General features: G+C 37.5%; 1 protein-coding gene across 1 annotated transcript in view; it reads left to right on the top strand.

Moving 5' to 3' along the window:
* The window catches only part of LOC140236033 (77 kDa echinoderm microtubule-associated protein-like), a 111,895-nt gene that overhangs the window by 73,056 nt on the left and 16,541 nt on the right, over positions 1–22,298 (top strand). Inside the window, exons 8-12 of the mRNA XM_072316011.1 lie at positions 1,605–1,628; positions 8,337–8,463; positions 18,980–19,129; positions 21,186–21,258; positions 21,733–21,834. Coding sequence (XP_072172112.1) covers positions 1,605–1,628; positions 8,337–8,463; positions 18,980–19,129; positions 21,186–21,258; positions 21,733–21,834 — 476 coding nt within the window. The remainder of the gene's footprint in view (positions 1–1,604; positions 1,629–8,336; positions 8,464–18,979; positions 19,130–21,185; positions 21,259–21,732; positions 21,835–22,298) is intronic.

The raw sequence follows: 22,298 nt of genomic DNA, 5'->3' as shown, positions 1-22,298 counted from the left end.
TCAGAGTGTTGGTTTAACTTCTCAAGGATGACAATAAATCCAACAAATCTACTGATGAATACATGGCACTATTGATTTGGTGTATGTGCCACAAGATATGAAATTGTTTTAAGGACAAGTTCACCTTCATTAACATAAGGATTGAGAGAATGTAGCAATATAGGTAGAACACATCATTGAAAGTTTGAGGAAATTCGGACAATCCGTTCAAAAGTTATGAATTTTTGAAGTTTTTGTGCAGTCACTGCTGGATGAGAAGACTACTGCAGTGTATGATGTCACATGCGTACAACAATATAAGGAAAATATAAAGAGAATTTCACAAAATTTCATCTTTTGAAAAAAGTTCACATTCCCTTGACTCGTTACTGACATAAGTTATGGGTAATATTATTCCCATTGCCTTTAGAAAGAGGCAAGTCAAGTGCTCTTTTATTATGCGAAAAAAGTGAAAATATGTTGAATTTTCTTTACATTCTCCTTATGCTGTTGTACTCATATGACATCACAAGCATTAGTAGTCTCCTCATCCAGCGGTTCCAACACAAAAATTTTACAAATTCATAACTTTTGCATCGATTCTCCGATTTTCCTCCAACTTTCAATTATGTGTTCTGCTAATATTGCTGCATTCTCTCAATCCTTATGTTAATGAAGGTGAACTTGTCCTTTAAATTGTTTGGAATGCCCCTTTAAGATACTCCTGCACTGCCAAAATGTAGTTCCCCCATCCAGAAATACTGTAGGGTCATGATTGCTTGAAAGAAAAGAAAAAAAAATGGGGGAAGAAGAATCGATTAGCCTGGAGCACAAATCGAGGTGTTGGCGACTGAGGTAAAATTGTGATGCAGTTACACATAGTTTTGTGACTTACAGTGGGCTTGCATATTTACCAATATTGTATTGCCTATAGCTACCTGTTCTGTTGTGTAATGCATTGCTCATTGAGAATTGATTTAGGTGCCTCTACAAAACAAGTGGGGAAAAATCATCAAAATTTATAGAATTTATAGAACAGAAATGCTCAAATTCTCAAAACCACAGGCAAAGCACATCCAAAAAAAAAAAAAAAAAAAAATGAATATGTATGCCAGAGGGAATATGTATGTATAACTGTAGAAGAAAAAATTAACCAAAATGGGTTTAGCTGTATCGTATAACTGCATTTCTTAGCATAACTGACAGTTATTCTTAATTGTGAGTAGTTTGTGTTTAAGCTGCATTATATTGTGTTTGTTTATCAAGATTTCTCATCACTGTGTATAAAAACTTATTATCACACTCCACAGGCATTGGCTTGCATTTGCTGTATATTATACAAGCATAGAAATAGACTTGCTGTTTGTTTGTTTTTTCTCTGTCCCTGTTATCATGTGTACCGGTATTAATGGTTGCAATCACTGTTTCTTCTTGTTATTTACCCTTTGCTGCCTGTGCTGTGTTTAAAAAAAAAAAAAAAAAATGTGTTTTGCATTTTCTGAATGCATATATGTTGTGATTTGTTTGTCTTATTGTTCAAACCCTGTCTGTAATCTTGCTTCGCAATGCCTCCTCCCTCCCCTTCCCCTTCCCCCTGTGTGTATCCTCTCCGCCTGCCCGTTTAGCCTCTCATGCTTCGTACAACAGTGGTAAGTCTTGAACCAGCGTCCTGCATGATGATAGCACGGAGGCACCTTTACCACATGTCCATTGCCTCTCTTGCACCTTTACAGAGAGAAAGAGATTTTTTTTTTTCTCATCGTCTCCATGCAAGCATGAGAGGAATGAACTACTAACATGCTATCATGCTATGATTTGTTTAAAGATTAGTTCAGCATGCTTCATTGAACAAATAGTAATTGAAATAATTCTTTATTCAAACAAACAGTAATTTTACTTGCAGCATGATGTCAGATGAGCCACTGTTCCACAATGATGATAAAGGTTAAAAAAAACAACTGATAATGATATAGATGATGGTGATGATAAAGGATAAAAATACATGGTGATAATTATAATATATTGTCAAGAATGCTGATATTAGGATTATGATTAGCTCATGATTATTGTTAAGTAAGTTACGATTACCAATATCAGTATTTTTTATTATCATCTTCATGGTTAGGAGACATGAGTCAAATTTTGTAGATATTTCTCTGACAAATTTTGTAGCCCATTGATAAAAGGAATATAATGATACATGTACCTCTCTACAGGGTGAAGGTTAGAGAATCGGGATTCTAGTGTATTTCCATTGCAAGTTACATGGTGCCTGAATATAGCAAATAATGTTTCTTTGTTTAAAAAAAAAGAGAGAAAAAATAGATAGTATGACCTTATTGGAAGTGCATTTTCAGTTTATCATTTGATCAGATGAGCTTCATGCGTAGAAAAGCTTTACCTCTCTGTAGCGTTGAGATAACATGAATGAATAATTATTAATGAGGAGGGAAATCATCATATCACTCATTCAGACAATAGAGGTGGCATGTGACACGCGGTGCATGTTTTATGACCAGTGCTTCTGCTCTCCCTTGCTGTGGATGAAGTCTTCACAGATTGACACTAATTGGAAAACATAGCTCATCTTCACCATCATTTGGACCATTAACTGGTAGATTTACAGCTGCGTGGAGGGATCTGTACAGTGGAATGAAGCACGCTGTTGTCTCGTCACAGTTGTAGAGCCATAGGATTTTGCAAAATTGTTAACCGCTTTACCAGCACATTACAGATTGCGCGCACACTTTTCACATAGGTGTAGCAAAGTTAGGACTGAATATTGACCCAGAATGGTTGCCCAAAGCTTGCTCCAGACTTGCCCCAAATATCATCAAGAAATGCATGCACACTATTTGAGTATCAGAATGTATTGAAAGCCTGGAATTGATGCAATGAAGAGATATGAGTTGGTCCTCAGAGAAAAAATATCCATAAATTTGCATACATTAGCAGACTGGTCCATTCGGCAGCTCTGATCGTTCTCAACAACATTGCAATCAATAACTCATCAAAATTATCAGCAATGTTAACATATATACTAATAATCATGTTTTAAAGCTAGATGCATGTTGCATGACAATGCGGATAACATTAATATTTCGCACATTACCTGTAATCAAACATTTTGGGGAAGGGATATGATAACCTTAGTTTATCATTTACAGTTGTATTATTTGATAGGATAAGAAAGAACTGATAAATATGCTGCATACGTGGCAAAGAACAAGTGAGAATTTCTTCTTGGTTCTATTTTGTAGGCTTTATTGGAGCGAAAAAGTAACCATGTGAAATTACCTCTGTAATTTGTGCCATTTTTTAAAGTATGTATTTAAATTGTAGAAAGCAGCTAGCCTCAAGCATGTGTACTTGAAAAGAAATGTCCCTGTCAGTCCCCTAGGTACGAGAATATGAATATGCATTTTTATTTAACAGTTTTATTTCTTACCTTGCAACTGCTGGTTTTTTGTTTGATGTAGCTCATCAGATCATTCATCACTTTCCAATCATTAGAATCTCGACTCTTCAAAGTGGACTAGGGCACACATATTGTGTTTTTTTCTTTTAGCACCATGTGTTCCTGTTCGCACCAACACGTGAGGTGCAACTTCCAACATGTTACAGAAAGTCACACCTACATTACTGTATTCGTTCAGTCTGACATAAAGGCAGCTGGCCGATATACCAGCTGATTGCAATTGCAAGATCAGTCATCAGGCTCTTGAGAATGACTACCCCTTTCCCATTCATAAGTTTTGCAGAAACTTGAAAAAGATTTTGTTGTCTACCTCCTGATTATCGAGCACATAATTGTTAATATACCAAAATACATCACGACCTAACGCTACCAACTTAATACAATCTTATTCTGATTCGAAGGGGGAAATATAAAGTAGCATGTAAGAACTCTCTGATACTTCAATATTCGTTGTGTCCTTCGCCACAATTATACGAGGAAGAAATCAGTAAAAGACTCTTCCACCAGAATAGGAAACATTTTGTTTTTCATTTTGTATGAGTCATGTATCAGGTAACATGATCTTCAGGCAGATGTTCCACTTTATTTAGGAAAAGATCAAAACGAAGGAAAATCATGACATTGACAGTCAGAGCACAAGTGCCATCTTGTTAATAGGAGTGCTCCGATCAAGGCGCCGGCTTTAATATTCTCATATTCCAAGGGCTCTGGCAGAACGAATCAGCTCCTTCGTAGTTCCCCCTTGCTTTCTTGAGGTGGTCATTATTCGCTTGAGTAGCAGGTGTGGAAACTACCATCTGGAATGGAGCATAAGATCCCGAGAATGATTAAGATCCCCCTACCCAGGGGAAATGCCCTGAGGAGTCTCTAAATACTGCATCTGTCTTTTTCCGCCATCGGTATAAAGTAAAACAACCCTTCCCCCACCCTGATTATTATGTTTCATGTCCTTTTATTGATGGTTAGTCCATTACTTTAGGATAGATAGTCTTTTTCTCAGGCGTAGCGATTTATTTCTTTACTCGTGATCAACCAGAACACTTAGAAGATATGGGTGTTTATATGAACATCGAAAGAAAATGTCTAGAATACATGCAATTACACTGTAAAAGCACAGTTTCGAATAGTGCTTGTCCTGTTTGGTAGGATGCAAACTAACAAAATGAAAGTTCCTCCTTCAATGCATTATACAAGATATAACGTTTGGTGATGAACTGACAGAGTGTAGTGGCATATTACGTGTATGATATCCAAGTAAAAAAGTAATTAAGTATAGTATTGAGTGACTTTTGTAGGAGAAAAAAGAAGAAGTTGTATTAGGCAAAAAGAGTTTAAAAAGGTAAAAAAAAATGTTGCTGTCCAATTATTATTAACTTCTCATGTGGCATGGAAAAATAAGTATAATGTCCTTGTGATCAGACTAGGGCGATCGATCAATCTGCGATTTAGAGTGTGATTCCTTGAATGTCATGAGTCATGGGGTGTAAGTTCATGGTCCCATAATGCGTTTGTGCCATACTCTTGGACCATCCATCCATACCGTTCGGTTCCCTTTAATATTTCATCTTGTCGCACATTACCAGTCAGCTGTGAAGGAAACTCTTGACATTTCCATTAATTGCAGCGTGGTAGCAAGAGTGCACAGTTCAAAAGGGCAAAGATTTGTTGGTCTGCTGGCCTGAAGCAATGCAGAGAATGCCATTTGTCATTTGTACTATAAAGAGAACAGCAGTGGTCTTATTGTTGAAGTTTGTCGTCACTGGGGCTGATTATTTTATTTTGATTGATATCATCAGATGAAAATATGATACAGCAACAGATAGATGTCTATTCAAATTCAATTAGTCTGTGTAGCTGAGAACTTGTATGGCAGATATTGATTTCACACTACAACAATGTATGTCAGGTGAAAGCCAGAAAGATGTTTATAGCTATATGACACTTTTGCCCTTGTGCTTCTCATCCTGGGATTAGTTGACAACTTTGACATGCATTTGTTCTTCTTTAAATTTCTTTGTTTCATCCTTTTTTTTTGGGGGGGGGAGGGGCGGTTCGGGAGGGGTTGATGCAATGCAATAGGTTATGACCTATGGAAAAGAAAGGTGCTACATGTGTGACGTATGTTACATGTATATTCAATTTTAAAGTTTCACAGGATTATACTTTTTCATCATAGTTTGAACCACCCACAGTTTAATGAAACGTCCCACAATCTTTGCCCAAATCAGTCCAGCAGTTCAGAACGGGGACTCTTTCGACATGTACATTATGTAACCATCTCATTGACTTGATAACAAGGGCATCTTGTAGGTTGGTTTTCCGTTCAGTAATGACCAAAGAAAACACAACATATTTAAAAAAAAAAAAAAAAAAATGGCATCAGCATGCACGAACTAAAGACACTCGAACATTAAGTAGCAGGTGCTCAAAATCACAATCTTCACTCAGAATCGGAGTCTTCACGCTCTCCTTTCGGTGTTTGTTGCGCTGGCAACGGCCCCCGATGAGTGTGCTGATACACAGGAATTGAGTCATTGGCAGAACTTGTCCACTGCTAATTGGATTTGTGTGGAGCAGAGGAACAACAACACATTGCGCCTGCTGTAGTGTGGCATGCACTTAATGTGTGCTTCACAAATGCTCTCACGTCATTCTTCACCGGGTTTTCTCTCCCCTTATTTTTTTCAATGCAAGAAACATGACACATACTGTTCCCATCCAACACCTCCCTGTCATCCTGTTGCACCTACAATACTCACAGAAAAATACACACATTACCGTAACAATTTACACTGAAGATTAACTTCTTATTTTTTATCATACAGTGTGGCTGCCATGAGGTAACTTGCCCACCAACACAAATTGATATATGTGGGACTGAGGTAAACGATTCAATGATTTAAGAAGTTTCAAGGAGCAGAATCATGGAAGTGAATATCATTTTTCACAGTCAATACTACTCTCCAATCATGCATATATTCACCTGAACTTTTTGCTTCCTTAAAGCAGAAAATAAAGTCCTTCTACCACTACTCACTGTAGATGGGTGGGTTTTTTTTTCTTCTGAAGGCATATCACATGCAGTCATTTCACTACAGTCTAATACATGTATGCAATCTATCAATCCATCATACTTGTTACGTAGAGTAAGTGTCACTCATACCTGACTTACATTTAATCTCTTGTCTTGATTTGCAAAGAGCTATAGTTACTATTAATTGGGCCTCTCTGTGAAGACAGTTTGCAGGACTGAAATTTGTTTTTACCTAGATCTTGGTCTGTTAGGCTATAGTTGATGTCATATGAAAGTTTTTGAGGCCAAATGAAGACTACCGCAGTGCACAAAATTTCGCATAAAATCCACATTTCTAACATGATTTCATCACCGAAACATCACTGCATTTTTTGGCGTAACATCATGTATTCATCACTAGTGAGATGGTACATAGAGATGAGCTCCACATTCCAAAGTGATTACTTATTTATTTTCCCCTTTTTGTACTGTTTAAACCCTTTTTATTGATTTTGAGCATGTCATGTTCATTTCCTAACACAGCATGCATTCCCTGAAGACGGCATACTGTATTGTGGCATATTGTCGTGTGATTGATGTTCATGTCCATGTATTTGTTACTGCAAATGCCAATGGTTGGACTGTTCACATTTGGCCATTGTTGTTTCTCCCCCTGTATACCCCTGCCCAATCTGTATATTACCCTGCATGGATGGTATGCCAAATATTGCATAGTTGCTAGTCTGGGAGCATGAAGGAAATACAAATTTATGAGTGCACAAGATTTTGTACCGGTATATGGGAGTTAGCTGTCATCTGCCTTTGCTGCATTTGAGTGAAAATATTTGATTCAAAGAATTAAAACAACTGATGAACAGAAGTCGTCATATGCAGACAGATGGATTTAAAGGGATCGTATAGTTTTGGTTGAGACCTAATTTTAGGTTTCTAGCATTTTTTGGTGAGATAATTATGAGAAACCTCTTATGAAATATGAAAGAGCATGTAATTCTATGAGGTATTCAATGTTTATTTGATGAAAATTGGTTTTGAAATGGCTGAGATATCCAAAAAAAAAAGCGATTCTAATAAAGTGTGGGACCCACACTTTATTACGATCGCTTTGTTTCACTTTGTTTTTGGATGTTTCAGTCATTACAAACCTGATTTTCATCAAATAAACGTTGAATACCTCTTAAAATAGTATGCTCTGTACTATATCATAAGTGTTTTCTCGGTGTCTCGAAAAAAGTGAAAAGCCCAATTCTCATCTCCACCAATACTGTACCATCCCTTTAATAGTTAAGAGCACAATTGACCTGAAGTTACAAAATTGTTTCTTCACATGCCCAAGAGAAAATAGAGACTTCTTTGACAAGTTAGGACAACTAAACAGTTTGGGAGTTATTAATGCACTTGAGGATATTGAATAAGGAAAAGGATGGATTGGAATCGAAAGGATTCATAAATGCAGTGTGTTGTTTATTTTTTTCTCTTTAAGTTAATGATTCATGCTTGTTTTGCTTTTTTTGCTTGTTGTTTGCTTCAATCGGCTCTTATATCAAGAACATTTTTAGTAGTTGTGGGTGGTTTGGGGAGTAGGCCTATAAAGTAATCAAATCCATGGTCAAAAAAGAAATGACATCAACAGGATGTACTTCGAAAGTTATTATGTCAGACGATACGGAAATGTTAACATTGATCATGAAAGTTACAGTTCCAAGAAATGTTTGCCGGCATGCCACTTAATATTCAAGCAACCCTCACTTTTCAGCTTCCTATGGTCTTGTACTTTGTCACAAATTGAAACACCATTGCATTGGCAATGAATGTTAACGTGCCGCCAATTTTCGTTAATTTGCATAGAGGAGGGTTACATCCGCATATACCTGCGAGGGAGACCGGTGACCTCCTACCTCCCGTCCGACATGGAGGAGTACGACCTCAACGCCAAGCACCCCGCCCCGACGGAGAAACTCAAGCTGGACTGGGTGTATCCTTTTGAACAGCACTTAACAAATTTATTGATCATTGGGAGATGTGTCCACATAACATGTTGGCTTATTTGGTATACCATTTAATTGATCGCTTTAAAGGAACCACACTCACTTGAAACAGTTTGTCCCGTGCATATTTGGTACTTGTCTACATGTACATAGAGATACTGACAAACTGATACTTTGAGGAGAAGACAGTTCAGTTCAATGTGAAACCAAAATTGAATTTCCCGGTCGAATTGCTAGTTTACATCAAACAAATGGGGTGAAGCTCTTGCGATGAGAACAGTTGTGGCAAACATAGCATATGGTCCTGGGCCATCACTTTTCAGTGTAGTCATTCGCCACAAGGCCGCAGCGTGGAGGAAAATGAGTTTGTTTCTGGCCTGCTCTTCTGTTTCTGTAACTTATCACTGCGCTTTAGTATTTCTGCATAGGAGCAGGAATAGCATAGTAACTCCTGATTTGTGAGTAACATCCATTGTGTACCGATGTCTTTTAAAATGGACTGAGACTGTGTAGAGTGTGGTCTTCCAAATGTGCAGATATTGTTTGATGATGTAAAGCTACTCATTTTTAAATTCCATCTCTCAGCGCTTTTTTTTTTGCATTATTTTTGTACTATAAATGAGAAGAGAAATGTATGCTAGAAAAAAAAAGTCCAGTCGTTTTCCGTTATGCTGTCTTCTGAGCTTTGAATGATGTACAGTTGGAATCGCATTCTGTTCCTCTAGGATTGATAGCTTTCGATATAGCGACGATTGCTTTTTTTAACAGTTTATCTAAACATGCTCATTGACACATGATCATTATGCCAAGTGGAGATAGAATTCCACATTCAGTGGGACGCTTGGGAGTATGGAGAAAAATTCTTTTTTTTTTTGGAAAAAAAAAGAACAAAAAAAGAACAAAACACGGAAATTGCCTTGAAGAATATTTGCACAGTAAAGAGTAACCATTTCATTTTTCTTTCTTCTGCATTTCAATACAATTTCACACTAATGGAAGTGCACATGAAAAGAATCAATGGGTCGTGCAGGTAAAGTACAGTTAGTGGTGGACCGAAATAATCCCCAGGGCAAATAATAAGACCCGAATTGATCCACATTTCTGACAAGTTTGAACAGCACATGAGTCATAGGACGTCATGTGCGCCTGTCTGTCATTGTATTCAAAACTTTTTAAAGGTGGGGTAAACTTTTTCATCTGTGCCTGCCCAACATGTTTCTGGCTTTGATATCTCTGACTTAATTTTGTTGACGTGGTAGTGGGTCACTTTTGTTTCCATTTATTTTCTTTCAGTTCAGGTAAAACTTTTCCCAGATGCATGTCTATAAAAAAACGTTTAGAATCAAGAACGTTGTGAATGTGGTAAACATGATCGAAAATTAAAGGTTGTGATATGTGTCATTAGAGGAGTTGTGTGCATGTACTCTGAGTTTATATCTGTAGATCATCTACGATGTTTCTCAAATGAGAGTTATCATCTTTGCAGGAAGAAAGACACAAACAAAAAAATCTTACATAAGGGATTCTGGTAATTTCATTCAGTGTTTTTTGGTAGGGGCTAGAGACGGTGATTCTTAACCCGCTGAAGAGTAGTCCCGAGTGTACTCCAGTAGGTGTCTGTAAGAAATATGTGCGTTATGTAGCAAAATTAGCTTGGCCTCAGTGGGTGAATGGTATCAGTGTATTCCTGATTGTCATATAATCAAATCCAAGAGTTGATTGTGGAAAAAGTATGTCAAACATTTACCTTGATCCTTTTCATTGAACATATATACCTTTGAATGGAGTAAATGAACCAGGCATGTTTTGGATTTGTTTGTTTGTTCAAGTATGTTTTGTAATAGGAATTGTCACTTGGGTGCATTTCAGGATTATCCCACACCCATATCATAAGATACTTGGTCAAGGATGGGAACTTATTTCTAGGTAAATTTTGGAGAAAAAAAAAACAACAACAAAAACCCTGGAATTTTCATCCTATCAAATTTGCAGCATCTTGTGTCACATGATTTTGTTTCTGAACAAGACATGCTTCATTCAGAATATAAGTAGTGGATCCAGTTAAGTATCTCTTCAGTCATTCTGCTATAGAATAATGAATATGTTTGATGTGTGTTGTGAGTAGCTTATAGGCCAAAGAGAGGAAATGAAACAGGTCGGACAGAATCCTAGTGTCCCCGGCATCGATACACAGATTTGCTGTGTCTGGGTATGCAGTGGATGTCTGAAGTAAATGGAATTACACGTCTTACATTATACCTAGGTCCTTGAATTACTGGTCTGTGTAATCAGATTACACGGTACACTTAATTCCTCCTCTGTGTAGGTTGCCGAAGGTTGAAGCTTAGTGTCCATAGCGAATGTATGCCAGTATGAATAGTGGTTTTAAAGGGGTATACTCCCCTAGAGAAAATTATTTGAAGGATAGGCAGATAACCCTTTTCAAAAAAAAAAAAAAAGGAGGAAAGAAATGTATTATTGTTGATGCTATGATAATGAAAACGGGTTGCATGATTTTGATTTGAATGCATACCATTGGAAACTTCAGTTGAGACCTTTGTCAATTAGTGAATGTTAGTCATCTCAAAACTGTGAGCTCAATTTCATTTTTGCAAGGACTAAACTGAGTTAAAGTCTTCTCCCAAGAAGTGCTTACTTCTTGACTGTTTTTGATGGGAATGAATGGTTTATGGTAGATTCAGTTGTATATATTTCAATGTAGGACCAGTCTTTGAGGACTGTCCTAGAAAGATTTCAAAGGGAAAGGAGAAGTGATTCTGTATTTTAATTTTTAATTTAGAAACCCAATCATTACAGCATAGCAAATGTGGTAGATTACCCAAACCCTACCAAGCATCAAATATTCTATGGCAAGCAGCTGTGTTCAAAACTGTCCCCTTGTCCAAACTCATTGTCTTTCCTCGTATCTCATTTTTTATTCCACCATTCATTATCATAATAGCCGAACCGGGTGACCGTTCATTAATCTTGCCAGCCACTCCGGCCAGTGTGCCCAGACCCTCCTGACCCATTATGGAGCAATTTACAAGAAGGGTGGGGTGTGGTGGGGTTGCCATATCGTTTGATGGTGCAGGCTAAGGGAGGAGGAGAGGGGGGGGGGGGTGGGGGAGGTGTGGGAGGGGAGAAAAGGGGTAAGAGAGGTATGTGGGGATGGGGGAAGAGATAGGAGGGATTAAAGGTAGAAAGTGGCAGCTAACCTTCGGAAAATGCAGGATAGATTGGCAGGACAGATGAAATATTAATGTCTCCCGGAATTGTTTCGCCTGGTGATTTCAATACGTAGGCCCATACCAGATCCGCGTCCAGATGACACGGCTGGTCTGCCCGATTGGGCGATATTGGCAAGATTATTTCCTCTGCATCGTTGACTTGCTCCTCATTCAACGGAGTAATGAACTCCCATATATTGGTACCGTATGTCATTCAAGACAAATATGAATGGTATAAATAGGTGATATGGTCAGTCTGTCCCTGTCTTCATGGCTTGATATTGGATAATTCTTTGTGATGAAATGCTACCGTTATATTCAATCTTTTTGGTAACAACTAATTATGCCATATTTTCCAACCAGTATTTTGTTGTAAAGATTAGTGTCAATGTAACCGTCACTGAATGAGGGTGTTTCATGGAAATGTCTGGTGTACTTCATGTTTGAATACATGATACAAAAATGTCAGTTGATCCTAGGCATTTCATTTGTTTAGATACATCAGGATAGCAATTAAGAAGATGACAAAACATTATTAGACGAGACATGAAACTCGTCACACTGACGAGTTAGGTGATACGCCTGGGGTCATCAGATGTCGGTCATCTGTGATCGACAAAGAAAAGAATGTGATATAGGCACCTTGAAGTTATATTGAGCGTGCATGCAAAACGGTTTCTCTAACCACTCGGCCACGGGACATCCACGGAAACGGTAAGGCCGAAAAAAAAATGTATAGATATTACAGGGGGAAAAAGTCAATGCCCACTCAACAATTGTGGCCGCGTGAACATGTATTGCATTGCTAGAAGGAAATGCGGCCTTGTAACGACTGAGGTCGCTGTGCCATTTCTGGCAATTTCGGAAAAATACGTCCCGCAGACATAAAACCTATAATCGGCTGATTTTGATACCTTGCCTTTAATCACAATTTTCAGTGTGATGACGTCATCAAAGTACAAAACAATGACATGGACTTGAAAGACAATTGCTCAAAGTACAACACCTCCGTTGTCGTCATTACATACTATTTGACAGAGTCAGGATGCAACATTCTGCAGCAGTCGAAGCAATGTGGTCTCCAACACAAAACAGAGGGATATTGTGTGTGTGTGTGTGTGTGTGTGTATAGGTGCGTTTATATACGAACGTAATTTCTACATGGACGAATGTGTAATACACCATTGAAGAAAAAAAAGTAAAATAGCTAGGTATTTTGTTTCGTGATCTTGTGGGGTTCGAACCCGCACGAGTGCAACCTCACGTCTCTGAGACGGCGCCTTTAACCACTCGGCCATACGTCTCGACGAGAAAATATGAGGAACGTAAACTTATGTATGTGAAAGATGAATCACGAATCGATTCGTCCACATTCCATTCTCATTTTCAGTTTTAAACTGCAAAATTGTCAACCTCATGAGAAGATTTCAAAGAACAAAATGCATGATTACTGCAGCTTATTGTCTCAGCTACAACATACTTAAATTTCAGAGGAAATGAAGCAAAATCAGCTGAGATAAAGGTGCTTAAACGTTGTCAAGTCAATGGATGGTTTTAAAAAAAATCACTTCCCATAGACATAACACGTAAACTTGTCCGATTTTGCATCTTTACTTTTAATCACAATTTAAAGTATGATAACGTCATCAAATTTCAAAACCATGACATGGACTTGAAAGGCAAATGTTAAAAGTACAACATATGTGAATTTGGGATAATATTGAGCTTAAACAACAGAGATACGAGCAAATGAATGTTAGAAACAGTACCTCAAAAAAATTAATTCCACTTTTTTGATTTCAGATGATGATATGATGACGTCATAATGTATTTCGGGAAATATTGATACTTGAAACGTTATTTCCAATTCATATGCTTTTGTAATATGCAAAAAAAACATAGGGTCAACGGACTTTTTAAAGAGCTATTGCGAAATAAACAAAGACATGTTTTTCGCTATATTTCCACATAGACGCGCACACGAAATTTCAACTTTGACGCCAGCGCATTCCTTTGTTATAGGTCAACATCGATCGGAAATCAGTGGATATTGTTACTCAAAGTATCAGGAATCCAAATCAGTCAAAAAAAATTGCATTTTCATGTTGGTTACGCCCTCTGCGCGCGAAATTGCGCGGACGGACGCGCACGCGAGAAAATGTTTGAAACGCTTAAAATTGTCTGAAACTTCGAGATTTCCCATTGGGAAGTCGTTTTGAGCCTTTTAAAATTTTGACGCGCGCGAACGCGCGCGTAATGAAGACCTGGGTAACTAGCGTTAAAAAGTAAGATAGAGCGTGACCTGAACTTTATGTCCACCGAAAATGACGCAGAAATTACATCTAGTTATGAAGTTATGATCGATCATGTGACAAGGTCCGAAAATCACAAAATGGCGCCTAAATGACGTCATAGATATGTTACTGTCATGAAAACCTTATTGTGGCTAGATATTGTTATGAGACATGTTGACTGAAAATTTCATGTCATTCCGTAATGTCATTGTTGAGATATTGACGACACAAAATTGTCCAGAAAGAAAGAAGAATAAAAAAAAATAAAGAGAGATTTTGACAATCACAATAGGTGATACGCTGATAGCGTATCACCTAATTATAACTGTGTAAAGAATCTGATTACCGCCTTAAGACTACTTGAATACAGACAATGATTTATGATAGAAGAAAAGAAAATGAAACAATGAAGACATACAAGAACATTTACCAGTGAAAGAACTTGCTGTGAATTACATGTATACTACAGTTGGAGCAAGTCTATCAGTATGAAATTTAAAATCCACATGTACCAATTTCACTGTTTCAGAACTATTGCTTTTGATTCCTTGTATGTCTGCAAAGATTAACTTAACATCAATAATATAAGCCTTTGTGGGTGTTCAATTGATCATTATTAATGGAATAAAACAAATGGACGCCAGCTAAATTGCCCTGATGGTTTGATATTTTTAATCATCTTCTCCTTATTGCTTTTATCCGCTTAATTTCATTATGGATCCCCTCCCTTTCTACCCCCCCCCCCCCCCCCAGGTGGTAGATGATCTTCAGCATGAACATTATTGCCCAGGGCATCACACTGTATTTCACCAAAGGGAGAGTATGTTGACCTGTACACTCACTTATGCTGGCTGGTGACAGACAATTACTTAATTAGTTTACTGCTGCAAAAGCCTGATGGATGCATATTTTGTTATATGAATATATTTATGAGCTGATATTGAGTGCATGTACATTGGCAGGTTCAGTAAACTGCCCTGCATTGTGGTCGTCTGCCACCTCTCAGGGCTATGTGTGATTGGCTTGCAGTCGTGGTATCCTTGGATCCCATATCTTGCCAGATGTACCCTGATATCATCACCTGAATTCAAAACATAGTTCTTGTATGCCTGCAAAACTGTTGATTATTGCTCCAAAATGTACATGTACTAATAAGAAATGAGTGAAATAACGCTGTAATGATGCGATTCCAGTTTTAGTGTAACAACAAAAATGCGAAATATTAGCCAAAAAGGTTCACTGGAAGTCCACAATCTTGGAGCATACCCAATCAAGGTTGCTACATAATTCAAATTGAATTCAAAACATAGTTCTTGTATGCCTGCAAAACTGTTGATTATTGCTCCAAAATGTACATGTACTAATAAGAAATGAGTGAAATAACGCTGTAATGATGCGATTCCAGTTTTAGTGTAACAACAAAAATGCGAAATATTAGCCAAAAAGGTTCACTTGCTACATAATTCAAAATGAATTCAAAACATAGTTCTTGTATGCCTGCAAAACTGTTGATTATTGCTCCAAAATGTACATGTACTAATAAGAAATGAGTGAAATAACGCTGTAATGATGCGATTCCAGTTTTAGTGTAACAACAAAAATGCGAAATATTAGCCAAAAAGGTTCACTGGAAGTCCACAATCTTGGAGCATACCCAATCAAGGTTGCTACATAATTTTTCATAATCGATTAGACAGATGATCAACAGTATCCATGGATCTTCCGCATTAGCGTGAATTGCATGTAGATTACGATTACGGGGGCATGATCAATCGTCATGTAACTTACTACCTCCCCACAATAATGAACAGGGAGGGCAATTTCATAATTATAAGTCGGTATGCCAACTTCTTTTATTTCACACTTTTAAACTCAAAATACTTCAAAAATAACTCATTATCCCTGCAAATCGGGTCAGCCAAACAACTTTCCTTTGTAGAACTTTCAGATATATTAAAAGCAAGTTCAAATTGCTAAAAGATGAATTCTAATCCCCTGCGGGTACTGCGTTTTAGCTCTACAAGGGAATGAAACCCGATACGTACATAAAAATTATGTGAATTAAGTAAGTGTTGCAATATTAGTAGAACACATTTCAATGAAACTGAGGAAAATTGGACAATCCTTTGAACAGTGAACTTTTGTTACCACAATTAGTGGATAAGAAGACCACATCAATTTGTGATGCCAAAGCGGGACAGTGCTATCATGAAAATAGAAATAAAATTTCACAAAATGTCATATCTTCTGAATGGAGCAAATTCCATCCACTTGTATAGTGACATATGTTTAGGGTAATATTATTCGCTCTGCTGTCTGAAAGAGATACGCAAAGTTCTCTTTTATTTTTATGCATGGAAATTGAAAGTATATTGAATTCTTTTTACATTTTCTCAGTATTGTCCATGAGTGACATCACAAACTATTGTAGTCTTCTCATTGAAAAAAAAAAGAAAAGAAAAGATATGTGTAGCAATAATAGATGGAAAATAACAAGGGCAGCATAGGAAGAAATTAATTATTAGGATTGTAATATTCACAAAGGCTGTCGTGAAATGTTTATTGTTGACTTTCTAAAGACACGATTGCAGTGTTAAATATGAACAACATCTACTTATGACTACATTGTGTCTATCAGAGTATTCCTTTACACATAATCCGTTGACCGTGAACTGGAGCCGACGGCCTTTTTTGCGGCATGAAATTTTCGCGAACTGCCGCTGGCATTCAGTGCATATAGTGTAGACAAGAACTTTTGTGTGGATTTTAATTTCGCGAATCTTGGTGCTCACTATAAAATTTGTAAAATTAAAATGCACATGAACATTCCTGGTTTTACAGTAGTAAAGAATGCATACTTTCATTTCCTTATCTATAGATGAAAATGCATTTTTCATATTTTTATTTGTGGAAATAGAATGTCTATCTCTTTTCACCTATTATCAAGTTGAGAGTTTTCTCTGTTATTTGAGATTCTAACACTTGCATGAAAAGGTAGTTGTGGTTTCCTTGCGGAACACATACATTTTCTGCCACCTCCCCCCACCGCGGTTATTGTGCAAGTGATCTGATAATGTGGTAGTGTAGTAATTCCTCCCGCACCGTTGCTGCTGCGTGAGGAATAAGTAGTTGCAGCGAGGGATGGGTTCCTCCAGAACAAGTGCTTTGTCAGATGTTGGTTGTCTGCTCCTCCAGTTAGGGAGATGATTAGATGCATTAAGTGGTGTATACGTAGCTGATGACACTCCACCACCGCTGGCTCATCGGAAAATTGGATGAGAAAATTGTGGTATTATCTAGAGTAAGCTTTTTTTATAAGAGGACATGATTACATCTAGCAGAATCCGCAGTGAATTTTTTCGGATGATTGGATGATCCATTCAAAAGTTATGCATTTTTAAAAGCATTGCTTAAATCTATGTGCCCTCATCGCTGAATACTGCTAAAACCATTCAGGATGTAGCAGCATTGAAAAGATGTAAAGAAACTATGAAGAGAGTAAATAAACAATAATTTTTTAATGAAAAATATGAATTCCCTTAATATCACTGACATTTGTCAAAGGCAATATTATCCCCCTGCCTTCTGAGGAATTTAAGTCAAGGGCTCTTTCATTATCCTGAAAATGTTGAAGTATTATTATATATTGTATGGGATTTTCTCAATAATGTCTCTGTATTGTGTCACTACTCTATGATCAACAACTCTTGAAGAGGACTGAAAATGTATTTGTTATTCTCAGCTCTGAAGGAATTTGATGAAAGCATTTTATATATACTGGAGAACTCCCACAGTCAATGACCTCTTGCTACACCGTTGCTCTGTGGATGATGTTGTCGCCCAGATCATAAAATGAATCGTTAGCCATGATGTGATCCAGATTAATCCCCACTTGATGGCTTCCTAGACCAGGGATAAATATTAATGATGCATTACTAATCCCTGAAGATGTAATTACACTGTGACAAGGGAGGTGCTGTATCAGGGTAACAGGCATAGTTCTCCCAGCTGTGAATGTGGCCTGCGACATTATACAGATACTGCCTATTTGGAGATGTAATATAACACGTAGCATCCCTTCGGGAGTTATATTTTACCCAAAGTAAGCAGTGCTAAGGGAAAATATGGCCTTGAGGGAAAAAATACAACTCCAAGGGACTGTCAAGTGTTACGTTGCGATGATGAATGTAATGTTTACACCATATGGTCTATATGCACATTTAATTCTAGCCCTGTCAGCAGCCAATAAAATTTTTGAATTATAGGCCTACTTCCTGGCATGATATCACTGCTTGCAATCCAACAATTCTAATCATTGCTACAGTAATCATATGTACATGTATGATAATGTATTTACAATATTCAGTGATCAGGTGAATTTGTGGCTGTCAAATTGGCAACACTGTTGATGTTACACATCTTTACATGGAGCTGGATACCTAAAACAACTTAACCCATGGTTTCTGAAATTTGGCAATTCTCCATAGTTGATCCCAGTTGATGTCTGTTACATCTGCATGAAAAGGGTTAATCTGCTTGAGAAATTTTGCAGCAAATCCATTCCTGCAGTTGCATCTGTTGTTGCTGATTCCCTTCCAGCCCCAAAGGTGCTGGCCAGTAAGAATCCGTCTGATGTGCACATGTCCCCTCTGAGAAGCGCTTTTGTAATTTTATCTGCCTACAAAAAAGAAGACTTGAGATGAGAGTAAGAGACAAGAAACAAATTTTAATAGAATAGGTCAGCTTGAGAAAGAAAGAAGATGATACAGAAACGTCTCACAACAGTAAGAATTTTTATTAAAAATGCAAACAAAGCGAAACTAACAAAGATATATGATGTAAATGTAAGACAGTTGCATTCATGCTCATTTTTCATTATAATTTAGATATTAAAGCATGAAGAAAGAGTGCCTAGCAAGCGTACATAGTTTTTAACCTTTTACGGAATGTATTTGAACCTTAACCAACTGTCGCTCCAGTTATGGTTATAGAGGTCGTGACAGTCGTTGCAACCTGTACCTGCTGCCGACTGGAGAAATTGTGTACTTCATGGCGGCTGTCGTCGTCCTCTACAACGTCGAGGAGCAGCAACAGAGGCACTACCTAGGCCACAACGACGACGTCAAGTGGTGAGTGCACTATTTGTGTGTGTGTGTGTGCGTGTGTGTGTGTGTGTGTGTGTGTAAGATGTGTATTCAAATTTGTGTAAAAATTTGTAAAAAGTTTGTATGTGATTGTGTATGTGATTGCATGCAAGTTAATGTGTGTGTCGTATAATTGTATGCGCTTGTGTATAGTGTCTCTCAGGCTTTCAGAGTGTTTCATCTTGAATGTTAGTGCCCTCATTGATAAACACCCCCTCCCCCTCCCCCAACATACCACTCACACATGTCATTTTTTTTTTTTTTTTTTATGCCTCGTAAATGTTGGGAAAATGAAAGCGCACTTAGTTTCTCTGAGACTTGATCTTGTAATTTCAAGTCAAGAATTTATTTGTACAATTTGAATCGAGTCCCAGGAACCAAATTTTTTATGGTTTGTAAACTGTCATATCTTTTTATAACTTGTAGTATTCACTGTTATTGTCTTATAAGATTAGAAAACATATTGTCTTTCATTTCATCATTTTGCTGTTCATTTAAAGATGCTTTGGTTTCAGAAGTGTCAAATGTCTCTTATTTGCCAAAATTTCTTTAATCTTTCATTTGGCAACACAGTTTAGAAACTCACAGTTTGCATTTCTCAAATGAGCAAGTTTTCATCAATTTCTTTCTGATTTTGTGCAAATGTGATGAATTCAACTTGTTCCATCAAGTCTTTGTCCAATAGGACCCATAAGATATGAAGTGAAATTCTGAGTTATTTGATGATACCAAGATTATATCTGAAGCAAAATTTTCCCAAGACCTTGAAGGATTAGAATGGGGTTTGCCCACTATCAAAACCTTAAAGCAGTTCTTTTCATAAAGCTGTCTGAAATTGCCTGCAAGGTTACAGTGTATAGAGGACGTACAATACACTGTACTGTCAATCCTCTCGTAGATTCTGATTGTGTGTTGAAGCGAGAGATCCACCGAAACCCATCGCTCATCAAACATGCAGCACTTTGTCAAGAGTTGGCTGCCTGAGCATGTTATTCATCACAATCAATTGCGCCAGACTCGAGAATGTTTTGTTGCGGGCGGATAGAGGCTGTGAATGTTCAGACATGGTGTTATTATCCCAGCAATTTTCCTCCGGGGCACGGGAGCAATACGAGACGATAAGTAAGACTGCACCAAAATTAGACTGTGCTGTCTCCTGCAGATCAACAGCCATGTCGTTTCTGTTCTTTTGATGCGCAGAGAAATGATAACTGTAGGCAGTGAATATAAAGATAGCATTTGTCTGAAGATGTGAAAGATCAAGTTTGGCACTTCCATTATTTGCCCCTCCTGGCCAACTGTACATGACATTTTCGACAGTAGGTATTGATTAGAAAGAAAAATTATTATGGAAAGGAAGACGGAAAGAGAGGTGAAAGAATGATGCATGACGAGAGACAGTGGCAGAATTAAGTTTGTACATTTGGTGTCGAGCTATTGAGGTTGATTGATTTGAGATGCTGGAGTTTGATGCAGTGCCTATTCAATGCACAAGATTGGAATGGATCTTCTTTGGAAAGTCTTTATCAAAGAAACCTCATTTTAAAAAGAAAATGTTCAATAGTTGCTGCGATGGCTGCATTAAACTTTTACTCAATACGTGGTACATGTCAATCTATGCCTCTCGATTTCTCCAACAGAGTTGCCATTGACGGTTTTCTTTTATCGTCTTAGCATAGTTTATATGATGTAATGAAAGTTTTTGAAAAATAGTAGGGTAATGTGCAGTGATGTTTATATTTAATACAAGATGCACAATCCTGCTCTGCAGAAAAACAATAATTCAATGCCACCTGTTCAATTTTCTACCAGCACTTTGCTACCAGAAAGGGCAAAGTGGAACATTTTTATGGGTATGATAATGATTTATGTATGATTTTTTTTCTCCGCCAATGTCTCGTGACATGTAAGCGGTATCAGATCCCTGTTTTGTTTTTATTGCATATTTTGTTTCTCGTTTGTTTCTCTTTCCCTAGACTTTGCATCAGATATGATTATTGGTTTATATGTTGATTTTCCTTTTGTTTTGATGTTCCTGCAGCATTGCTGTCCATCCAGATAGTGTTACCATAGCAACAGGCCAAGTTGCGGGTCACGATCCAGATGAAGGAAAGGTACCCAAACTTTTTGTCACTTCTGCTTTTATTTGCCAAGACGTGTCAAGAGAAATGCCAGTAATGACCAACATGCCTGTAATTTTATTACGGAAGACACTGTTCAGTTTATTCCAATTGTTTGTCATGTTACAATTATGTAGTCTCTTGTGGGCCTCTAATGGAACTTTTTGCTTGATTACATAGTGGTCATTAACAATGATTTATGAAAACAAATTTAAGTATCATTAGTTGGCAAATGATATTATCATGACCACTAGAATGGACATGATAACACTGCAACAGACTTGATAGCTTATAAAATGTGTTTGTAAGGTAAATATTTTGATTATTCTCTGTACAGTATCAGGAGAATTGGATGATCTTGTAAAGGAGGATAGGGGAAGGGTTCGTTGTCTTCCATAAATGTAGGATCAAAGATAACAAAATAAGTGTATTTGTCTCTTTGTTTTGTTTTTAATGTTGTCCTTGCAGCCTCATGTGAGAATCTGGAACTCTGTTACCCTGGAGACCATGCATGTCTTGGGCCTGGGCTTCTTCGACAGGGCCGTGTGTAGTCTCAGCTTCTCCAAGCTGGTAAGAAATCAGATGCCACCTGTCAAAAAGTGCAGCAGAATACCATAAAAGCTGTTATTTTTGCGTACAGATATTTTCATGAATGAGGAGGTCACAGGCATTTTCACAAGATTTGTTCTTGTGATTTGACATCAAGGCTATTATAAGTACACTGTGGCCTGTGCATTTTCATGTGTTGTTAATTTCATGGCCAAACAGTACTTTGCAAAATTCTTGAAAATTAAACCGTCACAAAAATAACAGCTTTTACAGGATACACTTACTTGCTTTTTCTCTCGCAGGCCTCTGAAAAAAAAAAAAAAGAGGCATACTGTTCCATGTTTCTGTTCGTTGAAGGTTTAGATAGGTAAGAAGTGATAGAATTCCTTCGGTGGTGTACACAGATTTGTCATTGGGAAAGTAGCTCACTTGCAAAGCATTATGGGAAGTCTGTTAGAGATGGGGTCTAATGGGAACTTTGAAAT

Source organism: Diadema setosum, chromosome 1 (genome assembly GCF_964275005.1).
Source record: "Diadema setosum chromosome 1, eeDiaSeto1, whole genome shotgun sequence".
In the NCBI taxonomy this organism is placed as follows: domain Eukaryota; kingdom Metazoa; phylum Echinodermata; class Echinoidea; order Diadematoida; family Diadematidae; genus Diadema; species Diadema setosum.
The sequence above is the reverse complement of the archived record's forward strand: the minus strand, read 5'-3'. Positions and strand labels throughout refer to the sequence as shown.